Genomic DNA, 17,463 nt, shown 5'->3' with positions numbered 1-17,463 from the left:
TGCTTTTTATCTTGATCTGGAGAAATCTAAAGGCTTCAAGAGCTGCTGTGTGGTACGGAGTCCAAGCATTCTGGGAAAGGAGAGAAAAAACCTTTTTTTATTTTACAACTTTTATCTCTGATTTTCTGGTGAAGTGAAAGACTCAGACCACTCCTTGATTACACAAATTATCCAATGGGAAAACTGTGAACAGTGTGAACCCTGTGGATCCCTCTTCCCTGCTGCATCATTCACTTCATTCCTGGCATCACAACACTCAGCACATCACTGGGTATCACCAGCTCCTGGTACCAATGGATCCTGTGCAGGAGGGCAGTGAACTTAGCTGGGCCACACAGATCTGCAGCTCACCATCACTGCCTTAGCAGCATCAAGGGATGAGCAATAAAAGCTGGAGATTGTCCTGCTGCTTCCAATGAGCTTGGTGGGGGTTTACATCTCAAAGGGTTCATAAAACATGTGGGAATGTTGTTACTGTTTGCAGCTATCGACATAAACCGAGGTAATAGAATATCCTTCCAGACCTGACCATGCTGGACACTGAGCCAAGCCCTCACGATACTCCTGGCAGGGTCAATATGACAGTGCCTTGGTCTTCCCACAATTCTGTTGCCCAAGAATTTTACATGGAAAAGCTCCTCACCGGGAACATTCAATCCATTATCAGCATACCTCGGTGCATGATCTTGTGTTTCTCCCGTAGGTAGGCCAGTCCCTTATTAACCTGTGAGGATTATAAAGTTTTGTTCAAAAAAAGTTTCAACACCTTAGAGTGAGTTCCTTTGATCTTGACGATGTTAACTTTTATAGCCCACACAGTGCCCCATCCTCAACATCAGGGAGACCAGTTCCAATCCTTACCACCACAATCTATAAACTTCTGATCAACAGGACCTAATGTACAATGGACATTCGTGTCTGTTTGCAACAGACAAGTGTTTCTGACTTTAAAAGGGAGCACTCAGTAAAATAGATGCCCACCTGGTTAGAACCACTAGAGCACAGAAACAGGCCTTTAAGCTCATCTAGTCTATGTTGTAACACCATTCCACCTAGTCACAATGACCTGCACCAAGGCCATCACCCTCTATTCCCCTCCCATCCCTGTATCAATCCAAATTTTTCTCAAATGTTAAAATTGAACCTGCATTCACCACCTCTGCCTGTAGCTCTTTCACCACCCTCCAACTGAAGTTACCCCTGATGTCCCCCTAAACATTTCACCCTTCCCCTTAATCGATGTCCCCAGTTCTGGTCTCACCAAACCTCAGTTGAAAAAAGCTGTCTTCATTTACCCGATCTAAACCCCCATCATTTTTTACATCTTTATAAATCTACCCTAATTTTCTGATGCTGCAGGGGATGAAGTCCTATGACTGTATAAGGAATTATTTATCTGTATTCCAAATCCCTCTGTTCTATTGCACTCCACAGTTCTCTACAGTTTAGTATGCAAGTGCTACCCTGGTTCATCCTCCCAAAGTGCAACATCTTACACCTGTCTGCATTAAATTCCATCCATTTTTCTAGCTGGTCCAGATCCTGTTGAAAGCTTTGAAAGCCTTCTACTATGTGCACTACACCCTTAATCTTAGCATCATCTGCAAATTTGATAATGCAATTTACCACATCGTCATTTAATTTATTGATGACAAACAATAATGGATCCAGCACAAATCACTGAAGCGCACAAGATACAAGCCTCCAGAATGAGACAATCCTTCACTACCACTCTCTGACTTTTACGAGCCAATGTCTACCTCACCATGAACACCAAGTGACTGAACCTTCTTGACCAACCTCACAAGTGGGACCTTATCAAAGGCCTTACTAAAGTCTATGTAGGCAACATCCACTGTTATTTCTTCATCAACTTTCCTGGTAAACTTGAAAAATTCCAAGACTCACCACACATGTAGCCATGCTGAGACCTATTCAGTCCTTCTCTATCCAAGTATGTATATCTGGTCTCTTAAAATTCCTTCCAATAACTTACCGATTATTAATGTCAGGCTCACCATCTTATAATTTCCCAGATCATTCTCAGTCTTTTTTTAAAAAACATTAAATATCCTCCAAATTTTTGGAACTTTGCCCATGGTTAAGGATGTTTTAAATATCAGATAGGCTCCTGCAATTTCTACTCTAGCCTCCCTCAAGGTCTGAGGGAATATCTTGTCAGGCCCTTGGGATTTATTGACCCTTACTTGCTCCAGGATGGCAAACAGAATATATAGAAATCTTAAACGTACACATCAGCTATTTACCTAAGCAAAACCACCAGGCAATCCACTCAGTTATACAAGGGAACACCAGTTTCCAGAGCTCCCAGAATGCAATGCCTATCCTAGTAAAATAACTGATGCAGCATCTGCCATTAATAATTCACAAATCGAAAGCATATGGAGCAGCATAGGTGGTGAAATCTGATCATAGAATGTTAGATTATAATCCTTCCACTATTAGTAATCCCGTCCTGTACTTACAGCTATGCTCACTTTGCCCAGGACTTGCTCTGTAATTCTTCCAGCTTTCTTGAGCACTTGATCCAATGATCCACCATCCTGGCAGAAATTAAGCACGACAACTAGCCAGAGTGAACTCAACAATGGCATGGCTTTGTTATATTATTGTGCGACAGGCATCCCTATATAACAATTTTATCTGTTAGCGTCAACAGGGTCAATAACACAAGGTGATCGAGGATGGGCCCATCTTCACCAGAGACTGGTAATTTACCCGAATCCAGTTCTCGGGTTGTTTGGAGAAATGTTTTACATTTCTACATTAGGAATGAGCTGAAAAATGGAATGTGCACCTTTGTATCCAGGACTGGAATAAGGTGGCAGAGTTAGTGATGTGGTTAGGCAGAGCTGTTGCAACGCCAGCAATCAGGACCAGACTGTCTCCAAGGAGTTTGTACATTCTCCCCACGTCTGCACGAGTTTCCTCTGGGTTCCTCCCACCGTACAAAACATACCGGGTGTGTAGGTTAATTGAGCATAATTGGGCGGCCTGGGCTCGTGGGTCAAAAGAGCCTGTTACCATGCTGTATGTTTAAACAAATTGATGAACACTGTAGTTAGTCTACAACAATAGCGTGAGTGGCAGCTGCTGGACAGTAGTTCTAGCATTGGTAGCCTTGCAGTCATTTACCAAAACAACTGGATTCCCAGGGTTAAAGGAGAGATGACTAAAAAATAGGCCAACTTTTCCTGCAACTGAGGTTGGATTAGGAGATCGGGGCATCAGATAATAAATTGTTTGGGGAAGCTCAAGATCATGGCTCGTACATTCAGGAGTGACGTTAGGTAAACCAAACAGGAGAATGTGAGGAAAATGTGGAGTTCTTCTGCAATTCATCATTGTAAATCACTGATTTTTAAATCAGAAATTGGAAGTAGGAAGGCAGTCATGGAGGTGCAGAAAAGAGAAGCTGTCACTGGAAGAGTGTGGCTGATCCTGTGAGGACAGGTCCCTTGCCCAACTAACTACTGCTGTGTAAGTAATGCAGCTTCTGTACCATGTGTTCCATGCAGATGCTGATCTCCCCATCACTGTAGAAAGCTCCATAAAACCCCACGATGTAGGGAGAATTGCACTCATGCAGGACCTGCAGCTCCCGGATGATCTGGTTCCGAATGGCTGGTTTTATCTCCAAGTGAATCAGCTGTGAAGGGAAAAAAACACCAGTCATTTTTACCTCTTCCTTTCAAATAACATCCCCACTGGAGCCTGCAATCTACAGAAGCCACCTCTCCTCACATCAATCACCGCACCTACCAATTCCCCTCTCGTTTTATTGTCCCAGACAGTCCCTGTGGGATTGAACAGAGGATATGGAAACTGAAACAGAGTTAACTTTAAAAGTTGATGACGTCACATCAGACAAGAGATGAGCTGGTTATTTGAGACTGTAGCAGTCACCATGGAAAACATTGCTGAAGGAAGTGGTGGAAGCAGGTCACTGACACCATTTAAGGATGTGTTCAGTCAAGTACTTGAATTGCTCAAGGAGAGAGGGCAAAGGGTCAAGGGCTAGGATTAATACAGGTGGGTAGCCACTGGTCAGCACAAACATGGTGGGCTGAACGGCCTGTTTCTGTGCTGTGAGACGATGAGAAGAAATAACTCACCCACCAGGGGTTCAGAGAAGGAGCTCACATCTGAAGTGGAGGATATTACAGTGGAGAAAACTTGGGGCGTGGCACTGAACTGGGAGAGTGATCGCTTAGTGGACACAGAGAGGGTGCTGGGCTGCATCTCAGGTGCATGAGCATGTTAACACTGCATGTTAGTTTGCTGATGTCCATGGAAAAGGGAAATTTCTTCTAAGGCTAGCTGCACACACTATCCTGGTTAGCTTCACCAGCAAGAGTCTGCACTCCAGCCAACTCTCATGTGGGCCTGATTACTGGCACCTCCTGACCCTGACTGAGAACCCTCGGTGAGAGCACAGGGAGAAGCCAAGGGCTATGGGGAAAGGGAGTCTTACCTTTCGGGCCATGATGAGGCCAGATGGCTTGTGGGAGACTTTGAAGACCACGCCTCCGTTACCCGCACCCAGCTCAGAGATCTTCTCAAAGTCATCATCCTTCAGCTCACCAACTTTCTGCTTTTGAGTCAGAAATGCCTCCAGCCGCTTCCGCTGCTGTTCATCCAACTCAAGCTCCTCCAACTTTTTCTGCAGGGCTTCCAAATTTGTCCTAAAGTGCATTGGACAAACAAAACTTTAACAAGAATGTAGGTGATGGCATCAGCAGTAGCTTTCTGGGACACACAAGGGTATCCGGGGCTGGAGCAACATACCCCAGGGGTATCCATCTGGCTCTGCCAGAAATCAAAGCTTACCTTGGATTATTCAGAAAGGGAGACTGAAAGGAAAAAAAAATGACAGAGATTGGCTAGAAGGAAACGGATCAATAAATCAGCACTTCTGGAGACGTTGAACTGTGTCAGGACACTCTGGCCAGCAATGAGCAAGAGAAGGCAGCTTCTCTTAGAAATAGGCTCCCTTCTGCCCTCCAACACTCCCTGAAAGCTTCCTGTCATCACACACTTTATTTGGATTCCAGGAAATGAAATTTAAAAAAAACCACGAAGTGGTAATGGGAGAGGTAAAGAAAGTGTCTGCAAGTTGTGATTAGGATTGCTTTGCAGCGGAACAATTCAATCACAACATTAGTTAGAGAAACACCAAAGGACGAACAATCAGGGTTATGGAAAATCATCAGGAGAAGTGATGGAATTAACTAGAGTTAATGCACAAAGCGGCAGCACAAATCCCAAATCCAGCAATGAGTTACCTCCTTGGTGTGCCGTGTGATACCAATAGCACAGGAACAAAAAACACTGAGGAACAGCACAGTTTGTGGGGAACTTCCAGAATGGCCCAGGCACAGAACAGAAAACTCCACTGTGGTGAATCTAGCACCGCCAGGCTCAGGTCTGAGAGCAAGGGTTGGGGAGGTTAGGTTAAGGCACAGAGCCTGTAACAACAGAGTTCCACATTGGCTGGAAACAGAATGGTTCTCTGCACTGCACCTCCATTTCAGAGGGGGGGGGGGGAGAAGAGAAAGAAAGAATGAGAGAGATAGAGATACAAGCAGCAGGAGTGCCTGAGATCCTCCAGGAGGCCACACACTCTATCCCTCAAGCCTGCCCTGCCATACGATTTACTGTTAATCCACTCACCTCCTTTTCCAATTCCCTGACATTTCAATTTATTATCTACCTTCTCTTTAAACACTCTGATACTTCAATGCTGAGTGTTTGACGTCGCTGAGAGAGATGTGACAAGTCACAGGCATCGATGAATCAATCACGCCTCACACCAGAGCTTTGACAAGAGGAGAGGACAACGTAGTAATCACTCATCTTAGTAATGCTGCATGTTGAGAGAACAGCAGGTGGCAGTATTTCTAACGCCATTCAATAATCTGCAAAGTACATTGAAATCCAAATCCATCTGATTTTGCCGCATGATAAAACAAGGTCTAGGATCGGAACTGTAGCATTAAGTCTTGTACCTTGCAGGCCACGAGGCATCGAGTGACTCTCACACACCTCTACACTTCCTGCGTTCTGACCTCTCACCCTAACGTGAGCTCCACTGCCAAGTTTCTCAACCCTCTCCCCGAAGGACTCCTCCCTGAAACTGAGTGGTGATAAACTTTTCCTGGTACCTTTGTTATAGAATCCTGTGTCAGCTAGTGCAAGCAGAGAGCTCATGGGGTGATCAGCAATTCACTGGCGTCCAGGATATCCATTCAAATGCAGCTGGACCTGTACCCGAGCCACACTGACCTCCTTCTGGGAAAGGGACTGATTCCCCTGCAACCTCGGCCCGTGCTCCAGCCCACGGCAGCCCCATCTCCCCATCCCCTGCCCTGGCCCCAGCTCAGTGTTTAAAAACCCGAGGCAAGTCATTGCCAGGACATCCAACATTGCGCCTTCTGCTCTTTCCTCTGTTCCAAAGTCCCTTTCCCTGGGGTGGTGGGACACATCAATTCCTCTGGTCCTGCATCAACGACCCAACCATCATTGTACACCAATTAAATCTTCAGCAACCCTGATACAACAGGTCCTTGACATCTAAGCTACACCAGCCCATGCAGGACTCTGCAGACTGAGTGCAGGTGGAACTTAACGCTAATACAGATAATGGAGATACCATCCACAGAGCACATACCACGTGCTATGACCTCTGAAAATACATGGAGGGCTGGAACAACCCCAGAACCAGGATTCCATGTTGCAAAATGATCCAGAGAAAGTCAGCTCAACATAACGGGCTGAAGGGCCTACACTGCGCTGTAATGTTCTATATTCTATTAAGGCAAACACATCAGGAGCAGGAGGCCATCCTAGCAGTGAGCCTGACTCCCACTTACCCCCAGAAAGTTTTCATCCCTCGATTGGTAGGACAAAGATTTTCCACCCAAGGACAGAAGCACGAGTAAAATATACAAGAGCAATGAATCTGGATAAACCAGTGAAACCAACTCCCAAAGGATGACGTGCAGATAAAAGGGAAGTGCCAATAAAGGCAAAGTAGTGCAGCACAGAAACAGACCCTTCAGCCCATCATCTCCATGCTGACCATTTTCCACATTTACACATCCCTTTTTACAGCATCATTGCCCATTTGTCTTCCCAAAATCCAGGGCCTTGGCCATTTAAGCATCTGTCTAAAAACAAAATGTCTGATTCTTCTGGTAGAAAGTTCCAAAATATCAATCTGTGTGTACAAAAAAAAATACCTCCCACACCTCCTTTTAATCCCTCTCCTCCCACTCTAACCCTGTGCTTCTTTTCTATTTTTCAATCTTTTTATTAAACACATTATAGTAAATACAAGAGGAGAAAAGAATACAGGATCAAATAGTAAAATTGTGGGGTGCTAAGGAACGTTGATGAGCAAAGGGAGTGCACAGTTCCCTTAGCACCCTACAATTTACCATTTCCATTCTCCCCTTTTAACTCTTCCCAAAATTCAGGGCCTTGGCCATTTAAGTATCTGTCTAAAAACAAAATGTCTGATTCTTCTGGTAGAAAGTTCCAAGATATCAATCTGTGTGTACAAAAAAAAATACCTCCCACACCTCCTTTAAATCCCTCTCCTCCCACTCTAACCCTGTGCTTCTTTTCTATTTTTCTATTTTTCAATCTTTTTATTAAACACATTATAGTAAATACAAGAGGAGAAAAGAATACAGGATCAAATAGTAAAATTGTGGGGTGCTAAGGAACGTTGATGAGCAAAGGGAGTGCACAGTTCCCTTAGCACCCTACAATTTACCATTTCCATTCTCCCCTTTTAAGTCTTCCCAAAATCCAGGGCCTTGCACTTGTTAGGATTAAATTCCACCTCGGCTAACTTTGCTCCCGATTTACACCCTGTTGCAGCTTTGGACAATCTTCCTCAATATCGACACCACTCCAACCTTCGTGTCACCTGTAGCTGACTAATCATACCACCTACATTCACCGCCAACCATTAACAACTGTAAGGGCCAACGTGTTGTAACACGGAACAGCATATCCACCCTCGTTCAAGAATTTCCAATGAGATGAATGTTTGAGCCTGATCAGTCATTTCACCAAGAAGTGAGCAACACCCAACCCAGTCTCAATAACAGACACAGCTCAAGATCCTGAGCGGCCAGTGAATTGAAACCAAGGATCATAGCTTCCAGTGTGTTTTTTTTTAAAAAACAAACATACCTGAAGTTGACATCAGAGGTAAACAGCCAAGATAAGCAGATTTTTTAAAAAATAATTGATTAATAAGCAAATGTTCGGAATGATCATGGACTGAGTGTGGCTGCTACCCTCTAGGCAACTATGGGAACTGATCCACTGACTGCTTGTTTAGGCACTAAACATTTAGGCACAAGAAGCCACAGGAGATGGTAATACAATGGGTACTTGATCAAAGCAATAGATCATAGCAATAGATCATAGGGTCAAAGAGCACAAAAACAGCTCCTTCATCCCAACTCACCCATTGCCTAGTTTGAAAACTGTACCACCTCAGACCATAAGACCCTGTAGAGGATAGTGAAGATCATTGGGGTCTCTTTTCTTACCATGATGGACATCCATAATACACAATGCATGTGGAAGGCAAGAAACATTATGAAGAACTTATCTCCCTTCTGCCGTCTGGAAGGAGGTACCGTAGCATTCGGGCCCACACATCCAGATTGTGCAAACAGTTTTTTTTCCCCCCACCCAAAACCATCAGCTCCTCAATTCCTAGAACATATGTGTTCTAGTATATCATGAATTTTTATATTATGACTTAATATTTAACTCCTATTTATATAAATCTGCTCCATGGTCCTGGAGAAACGCCATCTCGTCTTTACTGTGCATTGCATTAGTAGTTATGGTATGAACGACAAAAAAGGTGACAACTTGATTCCACCAAACAATTTTTCTACAAATGAGTAATGCAATATGCGCATACCTCAGATGCACTCATCTTGGAGAATCTTCTGGACCCAAGTACCTCACTACTGAGAACTGTTTAAGTATGGAGTTTACACAATACAATAGAGCTTTAGGAGATATGCAAATTTTAATGTTAAATGTAAGAGACAACCTCCAAAAGTTATCCAGCTATCCAGTTACACCACAATCGAGAATCAGCCTTGAGGAGATCAGTCTACTCTCCAAGGAGAAAATACATGGAAGACATTAACAGCAGCAGGAACTCACTAGTAACCTGCTCAGTAATGCACAGCCTTGCTCTAAACCAAAGAACTACATTCCAGAGGTGAGAATGATTGACCTCGATATTAACGTTGGACAGAGCCCAGGTGAAATCATAGTTTAATGGCAACAAAGGGAAAGACTCTAACCCTTGGCATTACCCCTCGCACAAAGATGGTTATGAATAGAGGTGAAATCATCCCAGCTCCAAGAGTCACCTCATCCCAACCCTTTCAGCTGCTTCCATCCCTCTTCAGTCAGAGGTGTGGACTGTTCTCTGATGTATGTGTTTAGTTCTATCATAACTCCTCAGTAAATGAGCAAGTCCATGCCTCTGTGTGGCAATTCATAGACAGCATTCAGACATAGGCTGAGAAGTGGCAAGTAACGTTTACACCAGGTAATGACCATGTACTCTAAACATTCCATGTTATTACTATTGCCAAGACATCACTCTCAATACCCTGGGAAACACCAGTGAGCAGACTGAATCAGCCACCCAACAGGTCAAAGTTGCATCTTCAACCACATGCCTCTCCTCCTCATATGGCTCCTTAAAGCTGCCAACTATCTGCAGGACATTCATCTTAAATTCATAACCTTCTCAGTACAAGGCTAGCATTTCTTAGCCACCATAACTGTCTGAGGCACGGTTAGTGCAATGCTATTACAGCGCCAGTGATTGGGTCCAGAGTTCAAATCCTGCTGTGTGTAAGGAGTTTGTATGTTCTCCCCATGTCTAGGTTGGTTTCCTCCTGGTGCTTTGATTTCCTCTCACCCTTCAAAATGTACCAGAGGTTGTCGGTCAATTGGGTGTAACTGGGCATCACAGGCTTGTTGGCCGAAAGGGCCTGTTACTGTGCTGTATGTCTAAATTTTTTTAAATTGTTAACAAATTTAATTGAGTGACTTGTTGGTCAGTTAATGGCCAACCACATTGGCCAGGGAAAGCCAGATAATATTGCATGAAGCAGATAAAGAATAAATTGACAACTCAATGGTTTATAATGACCACTATTGGTACCAACATTATAACCAGGTTTATTTAAGTGAATTTAAATTCCCCAGGTGCCTCAGCTTGAACTACATTCACTGGCCCACCAGTACCTACTGCAACCTGGAAATTCTTCTGACGAGGAAGTGGGGAGGTGAATAGAGATTGGCCTCCAGGTTTATAGGGCAGTCCTCACTTTCTTGCTGAGCTGTAGATTCTGCTGTGAGGCAATGAAACAGCATCATGGCAAGATTTATACAGCACAGAGCAGGCCCTTCAGCCCACACATCCATGCTGACCAAGGTGGCATTTGGAACTCATCTCATTTGTCTGCACTTCTAGGCACTTCCTATCCATGAATAGGTCAAAATATTTATGAGCAGTGTAATTGTGCACACTCCCACACTTTCCTCCAGCAGCTCCTTCTGGATATGAAGCACCCTCTGAGTAAAAAAAGTTGCTCCTCAGTTCCTTCTCAAATCTTCCCCCCTTTATTTTAAAACTACATCATCTCGTGCTAGAATTGTCTCCCGGGGAAATAAAAGTGAGCATTCATAATGCTCTGCCATTTTTGAATGCTGGTTGAGGGATGAATACCAAGCAGGATTCAGGGAAAACTATTACACCCTGCGACCAATAGCGTCTCAGCAAAGGCTAGCACCACCAATCACGAAGCCCCCCCCTCAATGGTGCACGAGAAGCTCAGCCAGGATCACTGCACTCAAGAATCTGAAGTTAGTCTTGAACCCAAAATTTGCCCTGATGCCAGAGATGACAATTAAAGTGCTGTCCTTATTCCCCGAGGATGTTTTGAAACTATTATTTCCATAATAGTGACTACAGATGAGATTTTCAGAATTGCAGTACATTAGATCTGAAAACTTCCACTGGAGATGATACACACATACAACACGGTAACAGGCCCTTTCAGCCCACAAACCTGTGCTGCACAATTGACCTACAACCCCTGGGACGTTTTGAAGGCTGGGAGAAAACCTGAGCACCTGGAGGAAACCCATGCAAACACGGGGAGAATGTACAAACTCCTGACGGACAATGCAGGATTTGAACCAATCACAGGCGTAGTAACACTGTTGTGATAACCACTATACTAACCATGGTGCGGTGAGGAATGATGCAGTGAAATATTAGAGAAAATAAGAACATTCCCTTGATGTCGAGTTGGTGGCTGAGCAGAGTATTAATTTCTTGAATAATTCGTTTTCCATCAGACATATTGATACATTACTCCATTCCCACTGTTTTTATATTTAGCATTTTAATTAAACACACACACACTCAATGCAGTTATGACTTGTTCAACAATCACCTCTCTCCTATGCAGGCTGTCATTCCTCACCTCGACTGTATTACCCAAGATGCATGAGATTGGTGAGACTCAAGGTTACTGAGCTCTCAAGTACAGTTCAGGTTATTGAAGGGTAAGGGTACTATTGGGCAAGTAGCCTTTGCCAGGGGAAATCAGTGCACAATTCACAGTCTGAAGTTGTTCAATGATGCCATAAACTATTTTAATTCAGCTATTTTTAAGAAGCAATGTTGGGGACTAGATGGAAATACGAGACCCGGGCAGTGATAAAGTTCTCAGGAAACACAGCTCTGGAAATGGGCCTACCCATCAAGTCCTCAGCAATATCCCGCTGCAAGCCTCCACTAAATATTTCTATGTTGAAGTAAAGCTGATTCCTACTTCAGTGAGCTCTCGTAAGTAAATATTATTGTTACAAATATAGTGCTGTTTGCAGTTACAGCCACCAGCATGAAATGACAAATTAGCAAACCTGCTCCGCCCTTCAATAAGATCACAACTGATCGGACAGCACCCTCAATTCCACATTCTCATTGACCCAAGGTATGATTTTACTTTCTTGTTTATCAAGAACTACTCTTTAAAATCTTTAAAGATGCTGCTTGCCCCATACTTGGCAGAGGAAAGCTGCAATGACCGATAACCCAGAGAATATAAATGTGCCTCAGCTTTATTAAATGGGTAATCCCTCATTTCCAAAACCGTGCCTCCTCATTCTAGATTAGGAGTAAATGTCCTCTCCACACCCAGCCCATCACGATCCCGTGGCACTACAGGCTCACATCTCCAGTGACCCAGGGAGGAGTAGAGTTTGCATGTTTTTCCTGTGACCAAATGGGTTTCCCTCAGGAGCTCTGGCTTCCTGCCACATCCCAAAAATGTTCAAGTCTGTAGGCTAAATTATCTAGTGTATGGGCGAGTGGTAGAATCTGGTGGGTGTTGGGTGGGGGGAATTGGATGGGAAAGTGGGGAAAATAAAATATGGATTAGTGTCATGGGGTGTTTAATGATGATTTGATGGACAAGTCCATTTCAAGTTGTTACTCTTTACAACATTGTCACCATTCTGGATCTTGTGTTTTAATCAAATCCTCAACCCTACTTATCAAAAATAGCAGAATTAAAATACCGCACATATGTATGAAATAGTCAATACTGTATAAAAGTCAACACCCCTACTTTTGGCCCAAAAATCTGGTATTTTACTCTCGTGTAAAAGTCAAACCCCGTCCCCTTATTTTTGGCCCTGGCCGCCCACCTATTCAAGCTCCCAATGCCCCAAACATGGACTTACCACCCGCTCCAGCTGCTGATGCTCCAAATGACACAGGTACTTACTGCGGTCAAAAGTAGTGCGTGTGATAGCTGACCCCCCCTAAATTTTATCTAAAAATTGGTCCACAAAATTTGACTATTATATGCATACAAATGGAAGTATAGCGCCAGCATACAACTTCAGGCTGTGAATTGTGCACCAATTTCCCCTTGCAAAGGGTCCATGCCCAACAAACTCCTTCAGTTCTTGACACCCCACTGTACACATGGCCAACCATAACTTGGAGCCTTGCCAATCTCATACACTTTGGGTAATTCGAAGGAGCACTGCTTCCATGAGAGAGGAGATTGTTCAACACAACCCACTTTATTCTCAGCACCACCAATATTTCAAAATAAGTTACCTGTAAAGCATCTTTTGTAAATTGTTCCATAGTTAATGGAGTTAAATACAGAACCACTAGTGGACACCACCAACATCAGGTATGTTTAATCCAATAAATTTTTGGTGGATGTTTGCCAAGTAATATTTCCAATTACAAAGTGTAGGTTTGCACATTTGTATAATAAAAATGTTAAATATGAAAATACCGGGCAGTGTCAAAAACATGGTTCAGTGCCCGCATGCTCTATTCTATCCTGAAGCAGCAGATTGTTGCAGGAATGTTGCTCAGTCAGGAATTTCTTAAGCTTCAGGCATTCCTAGGCATTTCACTATCTTTCTGGTACCAGCATGACAAAAGAATCTTGGTTTCAACCATGCCACCCACTGACATGCTGCATACCTCACCCCAAACCCCAATGCCCTCACACACCCAACCATGAAGTGGAATCTGAACTCCTCTTTTGACTAACAGGCAGGTCTCTAGTCAAATAAGTTTAACACAATACCTCTGTACCTAAAATGAGGAATAAAAATAAAATATAAAAACAAATGAGGACCTGAAAGTTTAAAACTTACAGTTCCTTGTCCAAGTATACATTGAAACATAGCACGATCAGTATCCCGCCCCTGTCTTACCTATATCCCTTTGTCATTAGGAAATCCATCTACCTGTCTAGAATAAACTACCTAGCCTCCATGGAAGGGAATTCACGGGTTTACCACCAACAGCCTGAAGACATTTCTCCTGATCTTGGCTCTATTTGGCAGATTATATTCTGAGATGTAACCCCCTAGTTCTAGATTCGCTAGTATTAGGAAGCCCTCCATATATCTGGTCATGTTCCCTCCCCATTCATCAGTCATATCATCCCAGGAATCAGATCAGGAAAGCTTAGTGACACTCCCTCCACTTCAACAGCACACAAAATACCAGGTGAGCAGCTGCAACAAGGCAGCCTTGATTTTACAAATGAAGACCAACCTTTCCAGTGACTGGTACACAAGATCAGCCAAAACTGTTAGTCCATACCTCTTTGCTATCACCATTTGGCTAATAACCTGTCTTTATCCACATTAAACTGCATCTGCCATGCATTTGCTCACTCAACTAATGTGTCACAAGAGCTCCTCCTCACAATTCATAATCCCACACAGCTTTGAACTGCAAACCAGATGTCAGAGTTCCCGCATCTAAATCCATGAGACTGTGAAGTGCTACAGCCCAAACACTGATTCCCACTGCACCTTACTCATCCTTACTAAAGAGCTTCTGAAACTCCAAACACACCACATTCCCTCATATGGTTCTCTGTTAACAATTCTACAACTTACATCATCTCAAATCCAGTAATTTCTTGACCATGATTTTCCCCTTCATAAATCCACATTGAATTTGTCTATTCCCATTAATACTTCCACAGTTTTCGGATGTTCAATATTAACACATTCTGGTATTTTCCCACTGCTGACATTAGACTAACAGGTCTGTGATTCCCCACTTTTTTTTCTCTTCCCCCCCTTTGATAAATAGTGGGGTCACATTTGTCTCTCGCCAACCTGTCGAGCTTGCTTTAGTCAGAAGTAAAAGCACAACAGCTGTGGAAACTCAGGTCAAACTGTATATTTTATATAGCAAAGGTAAGGATAATAAACAAGTATGAGCAAAGAAATACTTTATATAGTAAAGACAAAAATACATAAACAAGGCACCTGCCTATATTTTGCTCAGCTTAATTAAGGGCTCAAGCCCAAAACATTGGTTATCTCTGTTACATGAAGTACACGGATTGGCCCGCTGAGTTTCCCCAGCTTTATGTTTTTAATTCAATCCCGGTGTTTTACCAGAGTCAGAAGTATTGTGGGAAAGGACTGCCAATCCGCCCGCTATTTGCAGGGCCCCCAACTTTATTACCCTCCCATGTGGATGTGTCAGCCTTCAGCTTCATTCATTTCCCCAACACTATTTCTCACTTACACTGGATGACTCAAGAGATTGCATTTCCTGCCTCTCTCTTCAGACCTTTGGTTCCCTATCACAGCTGGAGCATGACCTGTGTTCTCCTTTGCGAAGAGAAGTGTGTGTTTAATTGTTCTGCCATTTTTGTGGTCAATTCCAATTCTCTCAGTTTCTGACCGCCTTGGTCCATCGTTGTGACCACAATCCCCTCCTTTCTCTCAGCCTCCCCATCTCCCCGCCCGTGGTGTTGCGCCGATGGGGAATGCCCTCCCTCAACCCACCCTTCAGGACAGCACTGCCCGTGTCGCCGGCGCTCCGAGGGCGAGGGGGCCGTCGGACAGGAACACTTTCCTCCCCAGGGAGTGGCCCGGACTCTCCGCGCTGGAGACCGCCTTCCACCGGTGGGGATGTCCGGGCCGGCACCTCGTCCCAGATCTCTCGGAGCCTTTCCGGGCCCACGTCAAAGCCCGCAAGGTCTTCCCTGGTCGTCACTGTTCAAGTGCAATGGGGAACAGAGTGACGCGCCCATCCGTTCAGGAGGAGAAGCCCCGGGGACCCCACACTCACTCTGCCGAAGCGGTGCCGTTGATCGCGGATCCATCGGGAGTCGGGTGCAGCTGAATGGGTCCCGGCTTCTTCTTGGGCATGGTGCTGGCCTGCTCCGGGCTGCGCGCACACACACATGTGGCCCCTCCCGCTGCGGCAGCGCCCACCTCCTGCCCGGGGAACGGAGCTCCGCCTCCGCCCGGCCGAGCCGTGCGACGCTGTGGCCCGGCGCAGCTGCAATGTTTCAGGCCACCGTGCTGTCCCGCAGCCCGCCCGCTGCCGGCAATGCCCCGCTGCCGGCAATGCCCCGCAGCCCGTCCGCTGCCGGCCCCTGAACCCGAGTCGGAGCGGGCTGCGGTAATACGTCAGCTCTTCGCCGCAAAGTCCGCAGCGCTTGGGTGGGGTGGATCTGGGGAAGAAATCATCGCCAGTGTTGGATCATGTGCAACTTCACCGGAGAAGCGGCAGGGGAGAGTCCAACATGGAACTGAGAACGTCGTCATCCAGCGCGGAACAGGCCGTTCAACCCATCCTGCCCATGCTTTCCCGATGTAGTTACATACTGGGCCCTCTCAACCCTTCCATCCATAATTCTGTCCAAATGTATTTTCAGATCTAATAATGCTCAATACTGTGATTTATATTCATGAAATGTCTAACATTTGGGTTAACCGTGCAACTATTGTCCGTGACAAACCTGAAATGTAATTATACCTTACTCCCGACATTACAATACCTTGGCTCACAGGGTCTTGTTCATTAACAATTTCCATTCTATACGAGACTGTGGGTTCACAAAATAGAAATGTGCAATCAAACACGGAATCATACATTTAAGTAACACTAAAGCTTTACACCCAGCTGGACACATTAGAAGTGTAGGCATAGAAATATTACAGAGCAGGAGGAAAGCATTCAAGTTCCTGGGTATTGTCGTATCAGGCAATCTCTCCTGGAGTCAGCACATTGAGGCAACATGAAGAAACCACACCAACGGCTTTACTTTCTAAGGAGTCTGAGGAGAACCAGTATGCTCAAATACTCTTATCAAACTTCAACAGGTGCACTATGGAAAGTACATTGACTGGCTTGGAAACTCAAATATCCAGCAATGCTGAAAGTGGCAAACCTAGTCAAGTCCATCAAGAGCACCATTAAAAACATCGATGTGAAACTCTGCCTCAAAACAGTAGCCAACATCATAAAGAAGCCTCATCTGGGTCACAATCATGTACCTCAAGTCCAGACAAACTACCCCCTACAAATGTCAGTCCAAGCCTCCCTTAACACTTCACTAGGCTGTGGGGTAACAATGTGCTTTCAACAACATTGTGAGATAGCTCATTCCCACTGAGAAGGTGGTACTTCCTGCCCTTCTCCAGTTCTCTTGACAAGGTGCTGGTTCACCACCTCGAAAGTCATGTTGGAAATAACTGAATGACTTGAGCCTCTGTGTGGGATTAGAATCACAGAATGGCAGGCAAGTTTCCTTCCCTGAATGACTTTGCAAACCCTGTTGGCTTTTTCATGATCATGTTTACAGACGCCAATTTTATAATTTCTATTTTAGAACGTAGAACATTACAGCACTGGCCCTTCAGCCCACAATGTTTTGCTGATTTATTTTTTTCTTAATATGAAATTTCAGATAATCATGTGACTTAAATTCAGTTCCCATGGCTTGGATCAAGAGCGATTGGGAACAAGATATGAACTTAACATTTTCAGATGAAAATTGGTACTCTACTCTCATCTTG

The 17,463-nt window shown here is 44.5% G+C and overlaps 1 protein-coding gene across 3 annotated transcripts in view; it reads right to left on the bottom strand.

The window, feature by feature from the left end:
- The window catches only part of map2k1 (mitogen-activated protein kinase kinase 1), a 28,401-nt gene extending 12,282 nt beyond the window's left edge, over nucleotides 1-16,119 (bottom strand). The window contains exons 1-5 of one of the 3 annotated variants that reach the window (XM_069910726.1): nucleotides 15,728-16,119; nucleotides 4,496-4,706; nucleotides 3,524-3,670; nucleotides 2,487-2,564; nucleotides 673-724 (exon numbers count right to left, since the gene is read on the bottom strand). In XM_069910726.1, coding sequence (XP_069766827.1) covers nucleotides 673-724; nucleotides 2,487-2,564; nucleotides 3,524-3,670; nucleotides 4,496-4,706; nucleotides 15,728-15,807 — 568 coding nt within the window. In that variant the 5' untranslated portion in view covers nucleotides 15,808-16,119. Of the gene's footprint in view, nucleotides 1-672; nucleotides 725-2,486; nucleotides 2,565-3,523; nucleotides 3,671-4,495; nucleotides 4,707-5,694; nucleotides 5,763-6,893; nucleotides 6,926-15,727 lie in introns of those variants that run through there. The other 2 variants (XM_069910729.1, XM_069910727.1) reach the window with 2 other exon arrangements.
- Nucleotides 16,120-17,463: the final 1,344 nt, after the last annotated feature.

Source organism: Narcine bancroftii, chromosome 14 (genome assembly GCF_036971445.1).
Source record: "Narcine bancroftii isolate sNarBan1 chromosome 14, sNarBan1.hap1, whole genome shotgun sequence".
NCBI lineage: Eukaryota > Metazoa > Chordata > Chondrichthyes > Torpediniformes > Narcinidae > Narcine > Narcine bancroftii.
Note: the sequence above shows the minus strand (reverse complement) of the source record. Positions and strands in the feature narration are given on the sequence as shown.